A 16,982-nucleotide genomic window follows, 5' to 3' on the forward strand; every position below is an offset into this window, starting at 1 on the left:
ACCACAGGGCCAACTGGAGAGGGCACAACTGGAATGGGAGTGACCTGGGAGGGAAATAGTGTGCTCCTCCCTCGTGGGTCATCACCTTCCACGGGAGGGCATGGGAACTAGGACAGGGGCTGGGGTGGCTAGACAGACACCCAACAATATCCGTTAGGGACGGTAGGAGGCGATGGTTGGATGGAAGTAGGTTGCAACACCTGTTGGCAAGTATATGAACAGAAGGGCATTTGGGACAGACTGGGTTAGTATGCCATACATACTGGCAAGCCAGGGTAGGGGGTGGGCCTGGTTGGGGTTACTGTGGGCTGCCCTGACTGGGCTGCAACTCCTACTGGTACGTGCGAGGGACAAGTGCGTCCAGGGCGGAACCAGGCGGGACTGCAAGAGGACACGGGTGGAGACAGACCGACCCAGCAACTGCAACCACCAGCTGATCGGGGCAATGGACTGTGCCGGGCCCTATGCTACTAGAACATGCAGGAATTTGGACTGGGAATACCTCAAAATTTCTTCGAGGATCTCCCCATTCGAGATACCGGACTCAGAGTCCTAACCAAGGAAAGACAGAACAAGTCAAGCAACAACCTCAGCTATCTGTTGGCAGCAAAATACTGGGCAAATAGAGACTCTAGAAGGGACTGTGTCAATCAATGAACTCTTCAACGACCACATCGTGCTTGGAGTGGCGAGACTGGCAGCGACCCATGAATGGTGAACTATTGGAACCACTTGATCGAGTATCTCAGAGCATGCCCCACATCCGGGACTTAGGATGGGTGGGAAACTGGGTGGGGCTTCTTCCTCTATATCCCCCTTTAGGCCTTGAACCTTTTTTACCCCAATTAAATTTGTAAGGATTGTCAAAATTAAAAAAATAAAAAGAAGAAAAGAAAAAAAAATCTTTAAAAAATGCTGAATTTCACAAACCTCTCTTGTAGAGCTGAAATCAAAATGGAGTAAATATGGCTTATTGCTAACTGCAATACTTTTCGCTTTTGTAACTTCTGCTTTCTTGCTTGGTGAAGAAACTTTGTGAGCTTGCAGGCCTAATGGTACGTGACCTTTAGTGCCAATGGCCCTCCAGTCCTCATAAATCAAGACCCCAGCCTAATTAACCCATAGATTAACTCCAAGATCGGAATCTGTTTGTCACAGGTGATGCTAAGGTCGGAGCCCGGACCTGAGAAGAGGAAGACAGTGGCTGCCCAGCCAAGATAAACAAGGAATGTGCGGTCTTGCCTTCCTCACCCTACAAGCTATTGTAAACTGCCCCTATAAAAACCCTGCGAATGTGCCGTTTGGGCTGCACTCTGGTAAGGGGAGTTGGTCCCTGCTGGTCGGTTAGCCAGTCAGTCAGCTGCCTTGCCTCTTATTTATAAAAAAAACTTTGTTGTGACTGTTACTGGTGAATATAACATTCTGTTTTAGTGGTCGAGTGGATGCAACACTCTTAGTACTGTTCCAGTTACATGCAGTGAAGTTCCAAAGAACTAATGCATGAACATTAGGAATCACTAATATTAATGTTTGATGAAAAAGCATGAAAGCAAAGGAAAACATAACACTTAAATTGTTCTTAAAGTGTAACTTTATTTGGAAGAGAATTTTTCTTGCATTGAGTTAACATTTTTAAACATCTTAGGACAAGCTATTCGATCAAAAAGCATTAATTTCTGAAGTCTTGCTTAAGTGGTTTTCTGTCATATCTTCTCATTATTATGAATATTTACTTTATAAATAAAATAAAAGCATTCTCAGTTACTTCATTGTACTGAAATCTGGGTGACTAAGCTACTATCCATTCTGAGATATTTGAGATCAGAGGACTTTTCAGATCATTGTAAATTCACATTAATACAATGTCTATAAGAAACCAATAATACCGGTAATACCTCCAGTTTGTCTTCTTAATGGTTCTCATGAGAAGCTATTCACAATAAATAGAAAAGTACAGTACATCTGGTTGGAAATTGTAAAAATAACTCTAAAAATTAACCACAAACATTGAACAAAAAGGTTGCTATATATGCTTAAAATGATATAAAATAATCAGTATGTAAAACATTTTCTTAAAAACATATTGCTTTTGGTCATATACGGAGCTGAAACATACAGCCTGTGTTCTTCTCCTATCCTAAATGGTGCACACACATACACAAAAGAGGCCAGGGAAAGGCTACTCCACAAGAAATCATGGCGCCCAATGACCTGAGACAGTGCCTATAGCGGTGTCGAAAAAGGTAACAATCCTGGCTGTGTCTGCCATGGTTTGCCTCGATTGTGCTCAGTCTTTGATAACTTCAGAAAACCATATATTATCTTATTAGATGTCTATAGTTCTTCAGGCAAGAGATGTGTGGACACATTACTGGGAAATCAAGGTTCTTCCTGCTAAAATGCATGAAGCAGGTGAAGATTTGGTAATGCATGGAACTGTCCTGTAAAATGAACAATTATGCTAATAGCTCCAATGCAAATGCAAGCAACTTTCTCTAAGGGAGGCACACCTGCCCCCTGAGCACACTGGATTCTGAATCTCCGGTTACAGCATGAGAGCCAGTTCTGTACCATTTCCTTATAACTCAGAAAGCTTTCTCACTGTAAATGAGGTATAATCATGGTTAGGTACAGAGAAACTCTTCATTCCCACTGGTATCTTGCATGATATTTTATTGGTTCTACAGTAACAAGAAATAAATGAAAAAGCATTTTATTTTCACTTAACAAATGGTCACTCTTCCCTTCTTTAGCACAAAGTTTGCACACACAACTAATCTTCACCCATCCGGGGGGGGGGGGGCGCGTCATTTATAGAACGTCACTGGTCTTTTAGAATTTACACAATTCTTACGGTCTTCTGGTGTTCTCAACTGTACATCAGCTCCATGGCTTTCACATGAACACATTTGGCTTCCCAAGGGAAGTTAGTAAACAAAGGAAAGAATAAAAAGGAAAAAATGGGTAGTATTTTCTAAAAACTGAGCTCTACAAAAGGATTACAAAAACCATTTTATTATGTACAATAATCAGGTAACTAGATTTTTTTCAATTAAAAAAACAAAGGAATGAGCTTAACACAAACTAGAGTATAAAGAGTATTGACAACCTATCTGCTTCGCTAAGGGGTATATATACAATCTCGGATCAGCTTTCCAGAAAGCTGAGCAAGGTTTCAGATTAATTTACTTTTTATATATAATACAGAAAGAGAAAATAAATATTAACCTCATTGTAGAGGACTCATCTCTGAGAACATTTTCTGCTGCTTTAGATAACGAGTTGAAAATAGAATGCAGAAATGAGTTGAGCTTCAAGTTGTGCTTGTATTTACATTTTCTGAAGCTTCGCTGCCAGCTTGTCGACAGGACAAAATCACCTATCAAATCCACACCCATTATGTGCCTTTCTCATGCCCGAGGTCATAGTGCTTGGTCAAGTATGTTTTTGAGCCAGACTCTCTAAAGTATAAATTACTTCCTGATTTTAGATTAGAGCCCTTTGGAAGGCATGGTAACTTGTTAAGGATTCTTAACATAGCAAAGTAATCATTTGCCAACCTATTAGGTTGAACCATGGGTAAGTGCCTTATTGATACATTTCAACCTTTAAAAAGTGCACATTTCCTGTGGTTCAACTTGCTAGGTTCCAGAACCTGGACCCAAAAGAGCAGTTTGATCCCTGGGGGCACCACGAGACAACATACTGCTAAGATGATGTCACACTTCCTGCTGGTGACCTTCCTTCTTGCCTGCATGGTAACCAGAGGTCACACAGACATGGCTGAGAGTGGACCTTTCCTGTTTCGTTGTCTCCAAACTAGCTTTGTCAGTTTCAAAAATCACTGTAAACATTGCTCTTAGTGGAACAGCCTCTGCCTAAGAGAGCTCTTAACTCTTGAAAGGAACTACACAAGGTGGTTAGGAATTCAGATGTGGCACGTTAGGGTCACTAACATCTTGATCCTTGTCACTTTGCAAATGAATACAACCCCCACCATAAATCTTTACCCCTCCCAAGAATGTCCTGAGAATTCAGCTAGGACACAAGATTACTCACCGGCTGCTTCCAGCCAGGCTTAAAGAGAAATGCAAAATTTCAGCAGTTATAATAACCAAAAATTTTCCACGGCCTTTCAAACCTGTTTTTCCTTTTGGTCGTATATCTTGGCAGGGACATAATTTTAACTGACTGTGTTAACCTTTTTGTGGAGAATATTTTGTCATGAAAAGTATCCCTTTCATTAGTACTTGCATGATTTCAAAAATGGAAGAAAATATAATATGAAGGAATATCATCATAAAGGTTGATTTTTGGAGGGGGGTATCTGTAGCTACATGAAAAATTGTTGTGCAAATTTTTACTTGGAGTTCTTTCATCTGGGGCATAAAGTTAAAGTGACTTACATAATAGTACCTTTCGAACTGCACAGTGGAATCAAAAACTCAAGGTAATGGTAATGTTAATAGCAGAGGAATGCTCTTCTAACACCAATCCAAGAGTCTGAAGTACCTAATGAGCCACATTTAAAATTTAACTACTTTCCAAATATTGGCAGACACCAAATAAATAACTCTTATCACATAGTCTTAAACTGCACTCCTGTTGCAATACTGTGTCAATATTATTACATTTTTCAAAATCTGTATAAAATATTATCTGGAACCACAAAAGAAAGTCACTAAATCTTTAAAAAAGTTCATTACAAAGTTGGCTGTATAAAATGCTAAAACATAACCCATATATACAAAATGCTGCTGGTTTAAGAAAATAATGGGACCCAGTTTTAGAATAAAATAATTTCGTACAAAAAAGGGTATTGCATCCAAATCAATATTTAAAAAAAAAACTTTTAAAAAGAATATTGAAATGTCTCAGTTCAGAACGGTAGCTACAAAGAGTTGTTTTACTCTAACGCCAGCTGTGTCTCTGGCAGGTGCAACACCGGTTAACTAAGGGGGAATGTCGTGCTTTCCCTTTTTGAAGGGCTTCGTGGCTGAGATGGTCATCGCCGAGATGCGTACTTGGAAGCCCAGTCCGTCCGGCCGTGCACTGGCTGGGCAGCTGGAGGCCGTGGTATCAAACCAGGGGTACTTCTGGGCTGCGTGTGGAAGAAAGGTCGCCCAGGATGAGGTCTCACTGCCTTCAGAGAAGAATAACCTGCAGTGCAATAGAAAAAGTCAGGCTGTTAGGATACCAAGTGAGCAAAGGGCAGACAAACACATATTGGTGCCAAAAGTGTCAGAAAATGAGAATTTGAAGAGGTGCAGTTTGAATTTGAAGACTCACAGTACTCTCTCCCTCAGTTCAGGACAATCTTAGAGTTATAGCTCATTCAGTCAAAAATACTGGTGTCATCTCTGGCCCCTCTAGCTTTCTCATTTGCTGGCAAATCTTGCTGGCTCAGGCTTTTAAATATACTCAGGAGCTGGCATTTTTTTTTTCTTTGCCAATTCAACTATTCCCAAGCTAGCATCATTTTCTGCCCAAATCACTGCATCAAGTTCCTCACTGGGTTTCCTTGCCCCTGACCTGGCTTTTACTTTTGTGCAATGACAAGCAGCAGCAGCAGCAGCAGCAGCAGCAGCAGCAGCAGAGTGATGAGTGAGCCGGTGAGGACAGATGTCAGAACCTCAGCCCTCCTCAGAACTCTGCAGTGCCTCCCAGGGCCTGTGGCAGGACCTCCCAGTACTGTGACCTCCAGTCACCCTCTGACCCCTGAGGCCACATCTCCGTCTCACAAACGACACTCTTGCACTCTGGCCCCCTGGCTACTGCTTGGATTTTCCAGGCCTGTCCTGTCTCAATCCCTGTCTCAGGCAGAAGAACTCCTATGACTGGAACAGTCTCCCCCACACTGCACAGAACTGCGGTTTGTTCCCACACTACCTGCTTCCTGCCTGCTTGGTTTCCTTCCTCGGCGCTGAGGAATCGAGCCGCTGTGGGGTGCAAGTGCGCCAAGAGCAGGCAGTTCTGTCGGCCTCCTTCATTTGTGGATCCCAGCTCTATACCATGTCTGGCACCCAGCAGCTGTTCCGTAACTAATTGTGGAATCAATTCATGAATCATCTACAACAGAACTTACCAGGGGCAGGGTCTGGGACAGGTGCCAGGTGTACCCTCTGCACAGCAGAACCGATTTCTTTTTTCAAAAAGGAAGGAATGTAGTTTCCAGTCATTCCACTAGAGTTTGTAGAGCCGGAACCAACTGATTGGCAAAAGCAAAAACTCATTACAAAGACAAGTACATGTGACACCAGAGGTGACAATATATAGAGCCCACAGACTGTTAAAGGGCATCTATGAAGAATAATAAAAAAGTGAGTAAGGGTTACAAAACAGGTTACAATGAAAGAGCGAATTTTGAGCCCAGGATTCTACCCACCCCCAGTCAGGAAGCCCAGGAGGGCAAGGACAGTATACTGCAGCAGACACAACCAAGCAATGCTGTGCAGTGCACTTCAGAAAGGAGAACTGCACATTTGTATTTGTTTTAAAAATAGACTTAGCCTACTCTGCAATTACTTTCTGCATTCCATTAATCCAGAATTGTTATCCTTCCCTGTCAATAATGCTAAAACACATTTCATTTCAAAACTCTTCTACTGACAACACATAGATTCTCTTGCTTATGTAGGTATTTTTAAAAAACTACTTATTGGGCCCAGTAGTGTGGCCTAGCGGCTAAAGTTCTTGCCTTGAACGCGCCAGGATCCCATATGGGCACCGGTTCTAATCCTGGCAGCTCCACTTCCCATCCAGCTCCCTGCTTGTAGCCTGGGAAAGCAGTTGAGGATGGCCCAAAGCCTTGGGACCCTGCACCTGTGTGGGAGATCCGGAAGAAGTTCCTGGATCCTGGCTTCGGACTGGCATAGCATTGGCCGTTGTGCTCACTTGGGGAGTGAATCATCAGACTGAAGATCTTCCTTTCTATCTCTCCTCCTCTCTGTATATCTGACTTAGCAATAAATAAAATAAATCTTTTTAAAAAAAACCTGTTTATTTATTTGAAAGGCAGAGTTACAGAGGTAAGGGTGAGAGAGAGAGAAAGAGAGAGAGAGAGAGAGGAAGAGAGAGAGATATTTCATTTGCTGGTTCCTTTCCCAGATGGCTGCAGCAAGTAGGCATGGGCCAGGCCAAATCAACAAGCTGGGGACTCCATCCAGTCCTCCATATCAGTGGGCTGTTGGGCCATCTTCTGCTGTCTTCCCATGTATATTGGGAGGAACTGGATTGGAAGTGGAGAAGCTGAGGCTGCAACCAACACTCCTACTGATGCTGGTGTTCTCTGCATCTTCTTAACCTGCTTCACTACAATGACAGTCCCAACTGTTTAGTTATTAAAATAAGTACATGCTAAATATTCCTGTCCATAATCAGAAAAATTAACCCTTAATGAAAAATCTTAGATACATTTGCTTTGTATGTCACATTTCAGAGTGCTTTACGAAGGGCACAACTGTCTGCTACTCATGTTTGCAATACCTTGCACACAGTGAGGTATGAGTTCAGTGACTACCTATAATGCTTATTATTTAAGCTTAAAAGTACACATGACATAATGAAGAATGTTGTGATAGGCTCTTGTACAAACAGAAGTTCTATCCATTGGGAAAAGAGTGAATAAGTACAGTTGTTCTGTTTCCATAATACAGAATGTTCTTGGCAACTACTTAAGGCAGTGTGGGATGAATGGTCTGGAATGCAAGTGTGAGGGAGGAGTCATGTCTTTCAGCTAGAGGAACTTGGTATTTTTTCAAGATAAAGACACAGAAAGAAAAAACATCATTTGACTAGGTAAGTCACAAAAGGATGGAAAAACTCATTATAGACAATAAACAAAAGATCAGGACTCTCATTCGAAAACAGGATAAACAAACTTAATTCAGAATAAGAAACCATTGCACATCCATCACATTAACACCATTTTAGTTTTGTCGCTACCAAGTAGCATCAGGGGTAACCTGCTGGACAGCAGTTGAGCAGCATCTCTGAAGTCAGACATGTGCACCCCCTTTAACTAGCAGTTGTATTATCAGTTGCACCACAGAAACCTTAATAGGTGGTCACAACGACCAGATTGAAACAACATTCTCTTCAGCACTCCTTGTAATAGCAAAATTTGTAAACAATGTATGTGTTCATCAAGAAGACAAGCAATAGAGAATTATGAAGTGGGATAAATAAGGAATTATGGTATTATATAGCTATATATGTGTGTGTATAACTACTACATACATATTTATTAAAATGAGTGATAATGCTTGGAGGTTGATATTAGAGTACTGTGGGTTAAAGCTGCATTGCTGGTATCTCATTTGGACACCAAATCAAGTCTTGGCTGCACCACTTTTTTTTTAAATTGCATTTCATTTTATGACATCGTTTCATAGGCTCTGAGGTTCCCCCAACCCGTCTCCGTACCCTCCCCCCATGGTGGACTACTCCACCTTATTGTAGTATTATTACAGTTCAAATCCAGTCATGCTTTTTTCATTGCAAGCATGTACCATGCATAGAGTCCATCTCTGGTCTAAAAGCAGAGCTGGCAGAATATTGTTCTGACCAATTAAAAGCCATAACATAACATCAACAACAGTTTACAACATTAAGGGGTTAATTGAAATGGTAATGAGTGACTGATATGTTAGAAAATGCAAGTTCTTAACCACATCCTGTGACTACTTCATTGACATTTAAATTTTAGTTTATATACAACCAGCTTCTATCCACCTTAAAATGGTTATAGGATACTATCCAGCTGTCTCGAGTCTATTTTCATTTTTGTATTTAGCAGTTTATTGTATTGAAGCATAATTTTTACTGAACTTAGCAGATTTTAGGATACTCTAAACTGGCTTACAACTTTAACAAGGCATATATCAACAGTTGAGGCACAGAATAGTTTTAGGATGGGTGTGAAGGGAAATCTTCAACACCCCAGTCAGGAGTGGGGTATTTTCGTGTCCTACCTAGTAAGGTGTATGTGAGTCCCCGCTGACCATTTCCTGTCTGGTTCTAAGCTTTCCATGTTGTTCTCTGTCTATCTATTCTACATTTTTTTGTTATTGTTTTTTTGTTTTGTTTTTTAGGGGGGCCTCCAGGGTGACCCTGATAGTCACTGCAGGAGAGGGTGGGGATCCAAAGTTGGAACTAAGCAAGGATCAAAGACTGGCTGCACCACTTCTGATCCAACTCTCTCTTAACATGCCTGGAAAAACATCAGGAGATGCTCCAAGGGCTTCAGCCCCTTCACCCATCAATTGGCAGAGCTGGATGAAGCTCCGGGCTCATGATTTTGACCTGGCCCATTTTAAAGTGAATAGTAAATGAAGATCTCTCATTGTCTCTCCCTAACTCTGTCATTCCACCTTTCAAACAAATAAAGTAGATCTAAAAGTAAATACATAAAAGGAGTGGTGACCCACAATTATGTTATCTGAAGGTGTTTCAGAAGTTTGTAGAAATATAGAACTGAAAGAGAAGTTCATTTTTGTGCAGAAAATTTGGAAATCCATGCACACAAACAGTCTCTAAAAAAGTTGATGAAAATTTTATCTTATAAAAAAAATCTATATGAGGATCTCAAATATTTTAGCATCAAAATAATCTTCGTCTTTAATCCCATCTTCTGTAAACTTTTTTAGTACTCTTGTATAAATTTTAAATCATGCAAAGCTGCACTGGGAATTTCACACCTATTTACAGAGAATGCATGATAATTACAGAATAACACCCAAATCACGTCAGGTCAGAGAAAAGGGAGAGGAAATGAAGAAGGCAAGGGCCTAGACACTGGCTTTCTGTGTGTTTGCAAGGTTTAACTTCTTAAACTGGGAGGTGGTATTATCTATTTCTTTGTATTTCCTTAAAATATGCAAATAACTGAAGGATAAAGGCAGGGGGAAGCAAAGCCAGACGATGTGGAGCTGAAGCAGCACACAGCCTGGGTTCCTGTGGGAGCAAACTCTGCAGGGGGCAGCTGGTCAGCATGCAGGAGGTATGCAGTATCTTCATCTACTTAAAGAGAGTGGGAAGGCACCTGCCAGGCGGAGGGATTTTGGAGGCCCAGGCTTAAGGCCAGGTCTCCAGATGGACTGGATGAGCTGCAGTGGGGCACATGGGGACTGTCTCTATGTCCACCATAGAGGAGGTGGCTTATAGATCAAAAGTCAGGCTTGAAGAGAGTCTGTGAAGTTATTTTTGTTTTTCCCATGAGCCACCTGAGAACGTGCCTCATTCTTCAATGGCTCCTGAGGGCAGGCCCCCATGGGAATGGGCTGGTACGGCAGAGCTTGCTGCCAAGAAAGAGAGAGAACAAAGCAGGAAAACAGAGAGGTCCTCCTGGTCCCACAGCCCATCTCACATCTGTCCATCTCCGCCTTGCTGCAGCCAGAGGACTGACTTTTTGTCATGGGAGCTAAGAGCCCATTACTCACCTGAATTTATTTTGCTGATGACTGATACTGTCCCTGAAGACTTTCCAGACAAACCAGAACTAGACCATGGATTTGATGGAATGAAGTCCTTGCTCGGGTTTGGCAAGATGCCATTTCTTATATTGATTCCTGTCAAGAAGAAGGGGTTTTAAAATGCAAATCATAATGGATGAATAAAGAGACCGTGATACATATACACAGTGGGATATTATTCAATGTGTACACACAAAAACGGGATGAGTCCAGATGACATTATGCTAAGTGAAATAAACCAGATAAACTATATGATTTCACTTTCCTGTGGAATCTTATTTTATTCATTTATTTTTTATATATAGAGATAGGGAACAAAACAGTGGTTCCCAGAGCGAGTTGAGTGGGGAAGGAAGGCAGAAAGAAGAGATATAGATAAGAAATTCAAGTTATGATATCTAGCATACAATATGAACACAACAGGCAACAAAATTGTACTGTATATGGGACTCATTTAATGAGTAGATTTCAGTTGCTCTTGTCACAAAAAGCAAAAAATTATTATATGAGATGATGGTTATATTAATTTGCTTCACTATAGCACTCATTTTACTATCTACATGTATCCACAAGCATAAGGTATCATGCTACATACCTCAAGTATACACAAAAATGATTTAAAATGCATTTGCAGGTTATTTAAAATGTACTTAGGATATAAAATGCACATTTAATCTTGTATCAGACTTTAGAGATTAAAAAAAAATTAAGTGCAGAACCAAATTAGTTCAACATTTCCATGGCTCTCTGCGTCATTCTGCCTTTCAAAGACTTGAAAAAAATGATAAAAATTGGTGGTGTTGGTGGTGGTAGGTGGGGATGTCCTGGCTGGCTTTTTAGCAAGTATCTCTATGATGGTCTCACCAATTATAAAGGGAAGCCCCCAGATAACATGTTCCAAAATGGAATCATGCCTCCAAGGACAAGACTGCTCATCCGTGATCAAAGCAAAGGCCAGTGCTACTCATTACCAGGCAAGTATCGGGAATGCTTCAAGTAGTGCTGCTTGGCGGTGGACCTCAGGGCTGGCGTGTCTCGCTGCTGACACGAAGTCTGGGTAGGGGCGCTGCTTCCGGTACTCACGGGCTCAGACGGCTTCAGGTCTAAAACACTCTCAAATCTGAATCAAAAGGAAGTGACATAGGTCAGTGTGTGCACACAGGAGACTACATCCTGCTGTGCACCAACTCCCCGCCCCCGTCCATTAACAGGGACTAGCGCCCACTTGCCTGCAGAGTGTGTCGTCGCTCTGTCTTTTCTTGTTTTTCACATCAATCCTGGTGAAAGAGGGACTGAAGTCCAAATCATCCAAGTCAGCCCAGTCATCGGAATCCTTCGTTGATCTGGAAATAAGACCCCACCTTCTCCTACTCTTTGGCTTCACCTCTCCATTTTTGAGCTCCAGGCCAGCTAGGACTTTCTGTATAAACAAGAGGGGGAAGGGCAGCAAAATACTTGGCATTAATGGAACCCATCTGCAAGCAATCTCCAACATCCTCTGTCATGGACAGCAGAATCCTGAGGCCTAGTGTGTGCCTAATCCTCAAAATCGTGTTTTCACACTGCTGTGACTCCCTGACGTGTCCCAAGAGCACTGTGGTGAAAGCCATCCAGGAAGGCTACCAGGTTGTATACAACAAGGATGTGAACATAGGAACTTAACATCTTTCTCCTGTTTTAGGAAGATGGCTGGATTCTCATTACACCTGACCTGCTATGCATGGAGATCCAAGATGGTATGGCCAAGGTGTCAGTCACCTTTCTCTGTTTCAGAGAATTCAAGTATCTTCTTTGCCTTCTCAGTAGACCTGCACTGTCTCGTAATTACAACATTCTTCTGCGACATGACAAAGATCCAAATCATGCATTTGAGTTGAAGTCTAGAAAACTACCTTTGTAGGGGCTTACCTTGTGCTAGCTGGTAGCCAGGCCTCTATAAATACTGGTTCACAGAAAAAGAGCTCTTTTTGCTCAAAAAGCCAGACAATCAGCCTCCCAAAGCTACGGATCACTAAGAATTTCTTAGCAGGGTATCAGTTTACTGAATTTCACATTGACTGTCCCCCTTTCAAAACCAGCCCAAAAGGAGAGGAAAGATGTGGCTCACGGAGCACTAATAGGGTTAATGTGAGTGACAGGCCACTCATATTAAAGTGGTATTTATGATTTTCCAAATATCTTAATGAGCATCATGATCAACCCTGCCTGGCAGGCAAGCCACTGCACTGAGATCAGCCTCTGACAGATGAGGGAACTTAATCAGCAGGGCTTAATGGTAACAGTGACTAACTCTTACTAAGGGTCTAACCAGGTACCTGGTCCAATTCCAAATTCTTTGCAAGTATTAGCTCCTCAAAAGCCATGACATCCAGTGGATTTTAGGATTAGCTCTATTTTGCAGAATAGAATGTGAGGAGCAGAGGAAGCCAGGCAACCTGCTCAGGGTCTTGGAGCCAAAACACAGCAGAGCTGAGATGTCAGACCCTGGAGGGCTCTCATCACCTGACAGCTGCCTTCAGGAGCAGCACTGTGACCTTGAATTTGGATCTTTAACTGCAGAGCCAAGGGTGCCTTCACAATCCCACACTCTTGCAAAGATACACCTACTATAGTTAGACTGGGAAAGAAAATACACATGGCAAGTAGGGTCAAAAGAAGAAGCCAAACACGAGGCTCCCTGGTGAACACTTGCTGCTTACCGAAGGCAGATTCTTGTTGTGCACGGATGGGAAATGCAAGGGGCTGGGTTTGTCCTCCTGAAGATGGTTCGGGTGGTCTTTCCTGGAGGCCTCTGCTTTGTAGGGGTAAGTGAAATGCTGAGGGACCTGGCTGGCTTGATGAGGTCGTGAAGAAATCCGTGGATGTGGCTTGGTTAAGGGCTGAGCAGGAGGGACTGGCTTTCTGTGAGGAGCGGGACCTGCCTTTTCCGGGAGGTCTTTCTGTGGTTTTCCTGGATCCTGAATACTCGGCATGGTGCTGCCTCGTGGGTGCCCAATAAGGAAGTAAGGGTATCGAAGTGCCTGGAATGACAAATTAGGCCATGGGAGAAAAGTCAGCCAGGACAGTAAACACCATTATGATCACTGTGTTACACTTCCTGTGTTACACTTCCCGTGACTAGCTTCTTACAGTTCTTAAGCCTAGCATCCTACACTGTAACACGCCTGGTAATGCCCTAGGATACTGTGAGAGTTATATACTGGATGGGGCACTCAGAGCTACTTGGCTGATGTAGCCAGTGACACCGGCTGTTACCTTTGCTACTTCTGAAAAGCATTCTGGATCAATGTCAATCTAGATTTTGGGACTGATTCGTTACATGTCATAAACATGATATTTTACCCTTCTGATCCCATTTCCTAATTCCATAAAGAGAGAAGGAAATAACGCAGAACAAAAGAGTGAACTAGAAAGTCCTGGAGGACTCAGAAAAAGAGAGGACAAAACAAGCAGGTACACATGTTTTTGCACAAGAGCCCAAAGTGTAACATCGGATGCGGTTAAATCTCTCCTTTCGGGAACAACTAACAAGGAAATGATACCTGTTGTTCTAGACAGTTGGGTTTTCTGGATAGCCAGAGGATGAATCTTACAAGTGCCGGAGTTCACAATTCTTCCTGATAATATGCCTTGGACTTTGTTTTCTTTTCAAGTGGAAAACTCTGAATGTAACATGACCTTCCATTAAGACTCAGAAGCAAAATCTGGAGACTCTGGTAAAAACCCCAGATTCTGGCATCTGGCTTGTAGAGTCTTTTCTATGAGGCACTTTCAAAAATCTCAAATTATTTGGGGGTATTTTTGTTTTCCGGCGCTGTGCTTAAAAGCAAACACACATTTCTCTGGATTCCGTTGTGCTTAAAAGCACACATTTCTCTGGATTCTTTGTAACACAATCTTTTTCATCTCTGTGTGCAACCTTTAAGGAGCTGGGTCCAGGGGCGGGAACTGTGACACAGCGGTGAAATCACTGCCCACGGTATCAACATCCAATAGCACAGCCAATATTAGTTTCAGCTGCTCCTCTTCCTGCCTTCCTTTTTAAAAGATTTATTTATTTTCATTTGAAAGGCAGATTTTACAGAGAGAGAAGAGGAGACAGAACAGGTCTTCTACCCACTTGCTCCCTTCCCAAATGACTGCAACATCCAGAGCTGAATTGATCCAAAGTAGGGAGCCAGGGTTTCTTTCGGGTCTCTCACGTGAGTATAGATTCCCATGTGGGCAATTCTCTGCTGCTTTCCCAGGTCATAAGCAGACAGCTGAGCTGGAAGCAGAGCAGAGGGAACTCGGACTGGTGCCCACATGGGATGCTGGGGCTAGAGGGCTGAGTATTAGCCTGCTGTACCACCATGCCAGCCCCAGGTGCTACACTCCTGACCCATTTCCTGGCTGATGCACCTGGGAGAGCAGTGAGGGATGGCCAAAATGCCATCTGTACCCATATGGGAAACCTGGAAGAAGCTCCTGACTCCTGGTTTTAGCCTAGCCTGGCCCTGGCTCACATGAGTGATTCACATCTGGAGTGTGAATCAGTGGACAGAAAATTCTCTCTCTCTCTTTTACTGTCTCTTCCTCTCTCTAACTCTTCAAAGAAATAAAATTAATCTTTAAAAAACAAAGAAAGAACTGGCTTCATCAGAAAACTTACTCTTAGGCCTGAAATCACTTGTGGATTTTATCTGCAAAGGTGCGTTTTGAAGCTCCCTAACCCTCTTGAAACATTCAGATTCCCAGCTTTTTCTTCTTAGCCTTTGCCAGACTGCTTTTCTACACCCCTTCGTTAGTCCACCAATTCTGGCAAATCCCAACATCACACTGACACTTTGTTGAAATACCCTCAACACTTTCTTTTAGCCACATTTGTTTCCTGGTTAGAACTGGTTACTCATTTGCTCTTTCGAGGCAAATGTTTATGAGACAAGCTGAAGTGGGACCAGGCACCACTAACACCAGGGGTTTTACAGGAAGCAGGGGAGTACCCCTTGGGATGCAATCCATAGTACAAGCCAAAATGACCTGGGATAAGGAGGATGAGAAAGCAGGAGTTCCAAGTTGGAAGAACCTGTGTGATCAGACATCTGTCACCTGCTCTGTCTGCCCTGTTTATGGGATAAGCAGTTAGGGCCAATCACTTCAACTGCCTTAGATTCAGTTTTCTCACTTACAGAATCAAAATAACAATATTTACTTCATCGAGTCTTATTAGGTTAAGATCACATAAAATATACAAAAGCATTTGAAAACTGTAAAGTGTGATGAAATGTTAATTGCGGTTATCTCATGTCTGTTATCTGTAAAAATTGGACTTTACAAGAAGCTATTTTTCAACAACAAGCATTGGCTTATTAACCCATGTAATATATCTTTTTAAAGATTTTAAAGATTTATTTATTTTTATTGGAAAGTCAGATATACAGAGAGGAGCAGAGACAGACAGGAAGATCTTCCATCTGATCGTTCACTTCCCAAGTAGCTACAATGGCTAGAGCTGAGTTGATCCAAAGCCAGAAGCAAGGAGCTTCTTCTGGGTCTCCCACACAGGTGCAGGATCCCAAGTTTTTGGGCTGTCCTCAACTGCTTTCCCAGGCCACAAGTAGGGATCAGATGGGAAGTGGGGCTGCCAGGACTAGAATCAGCATCCATATGGGATCCCAGTGAATGCAAAGTGAGATTAGGCTACTGCACCAGGCCCCCAATGTAATCTCAATCCATACTCATGAGTACACGACAACATTCTTCAAACATAGATAACTATATCTGTTTATTTTCTTTTCCACAAATGTGGTGATGATCATGTGAACTGTATGTAGATTTTCAAAGCACTGGTATCATTTCGGCCTTCACGACCTTTAACGCAACAAAGTTCCAGGTATTTTAAGTTCTTACATTTATATGGCATACTGTTAGTGATATCAATACTGTTTTTCACTTATAACACTAACTAAACTTTCTTCTACGTGATTTCTAGTAATTACTTGAGTTAGACATGGACTTCCTATGACATGCATCAAACAGAAGAAGAAAATGGAGGAAAACCTGACTAGCTGTTGGTCGTTTCTTAGGATCCCACTGGAGCATGTCTCTCAGGAGTTGAATTGCTTCGCTGCTAGCATTTGGAATCAAGGTCTTTAGGTTATTGGGGACACACTGAGGCCAGCGGAAGTTCATAGCGCTTGAAAGTTGGTAGCCTTCAGGCCAGTCGGTCTGAAAAAAGCAAAACAGAAAATCTTGCTTAGTTAACTGCTTTGACATGAGTTTGTGTTCTAGCAGGTGTGCTCCTAAAGGAAAGGCAGCCGCACCCAAACCTGCTTATAATCAGTGTGGCAGTGTGGGTGATGAGTCGCAGGGATGCATTGACATAAAGACTGCAAAGAACATGAAATCTGGCCAATAGTCAAAAGGATCAGATTCTTAGCCAGCTTGGTTCGTCATCGTTGCCTAAGACAGTCTATCTTGCCTAAGACAGTCTATTTTGACTCTGAACCAAATCAGTACTTCCCCAACTAT

At 42.4% G+C, this 16,982-nt stretch overlaps 1 protein-coding gene across 3 annotated transcripts in view; it reads right to left on the bottom strand.

Annotated features, from left to right (window-relative positions):
- Positions 1–2,656: 2,656 nt before the first annotated feature.
- Positions 2,657–16,982, bottom strand: part of CILK1 (ciliogenesis associated kinase 1) — a 57,528-nt gene continuing 43,202 nt past the window's right edge. For 2 of the 3 annotated variants that reach the window (XM_040983551.1, XM_040983552.1), the window contains 7 exons: positions 16,512–16,679; positions 13,172–13,492; positions 11,702–11,892; positions 11,444–11,592; positions 10,440–10,568; positions 6,086–6,208; positions 2,657–5,160 (listed from right to left, as the gene is read on the bottom strand). In XM_040983551.1, coding sequence (XP_040839485.1) covers positions 5,006–5,160; positions 6,086–6,208; positions 10,440–10,568; positions 11,444–11,592; positions 11,702–11,892; positions 13,172–13,492; positions 16,512–16,679 — 1,236 coding nt within the window. In that variant the 3' untranslated portion in view covers positions 2,657–5,005. Of the gene's footprint in view, positions 5,161–6,085; positions 6,209–7,086; positions 7,312–10,439; positions 10,569–11,443; positions 11,593–11,701; positions 11,893–13,171; positions 13,493–16,511; positions 16,680–16,982 lie in introns of those variants that run through there. The other variant, XM_040983553.1, reaches the window with a different exon arrangement.

Source organism: Ochotona curzoniae, unplaced genomic scaffold (genome assembly GCF_017591425.1).
Source record: "Ochotona curzoniae isolate NIBS_2020 unplaced genomic scaffold, NIBS_Ocur_1.0 contig_3819, whole genome shotgun sequence".
In the NCBI taxonomy this organism is placed as follows: Eukaryota; Metazoa; Chordata; class Mammalia; order Lagomorpha; family Ochotonidae; genus Ochotona; species Ochotona curzoniae.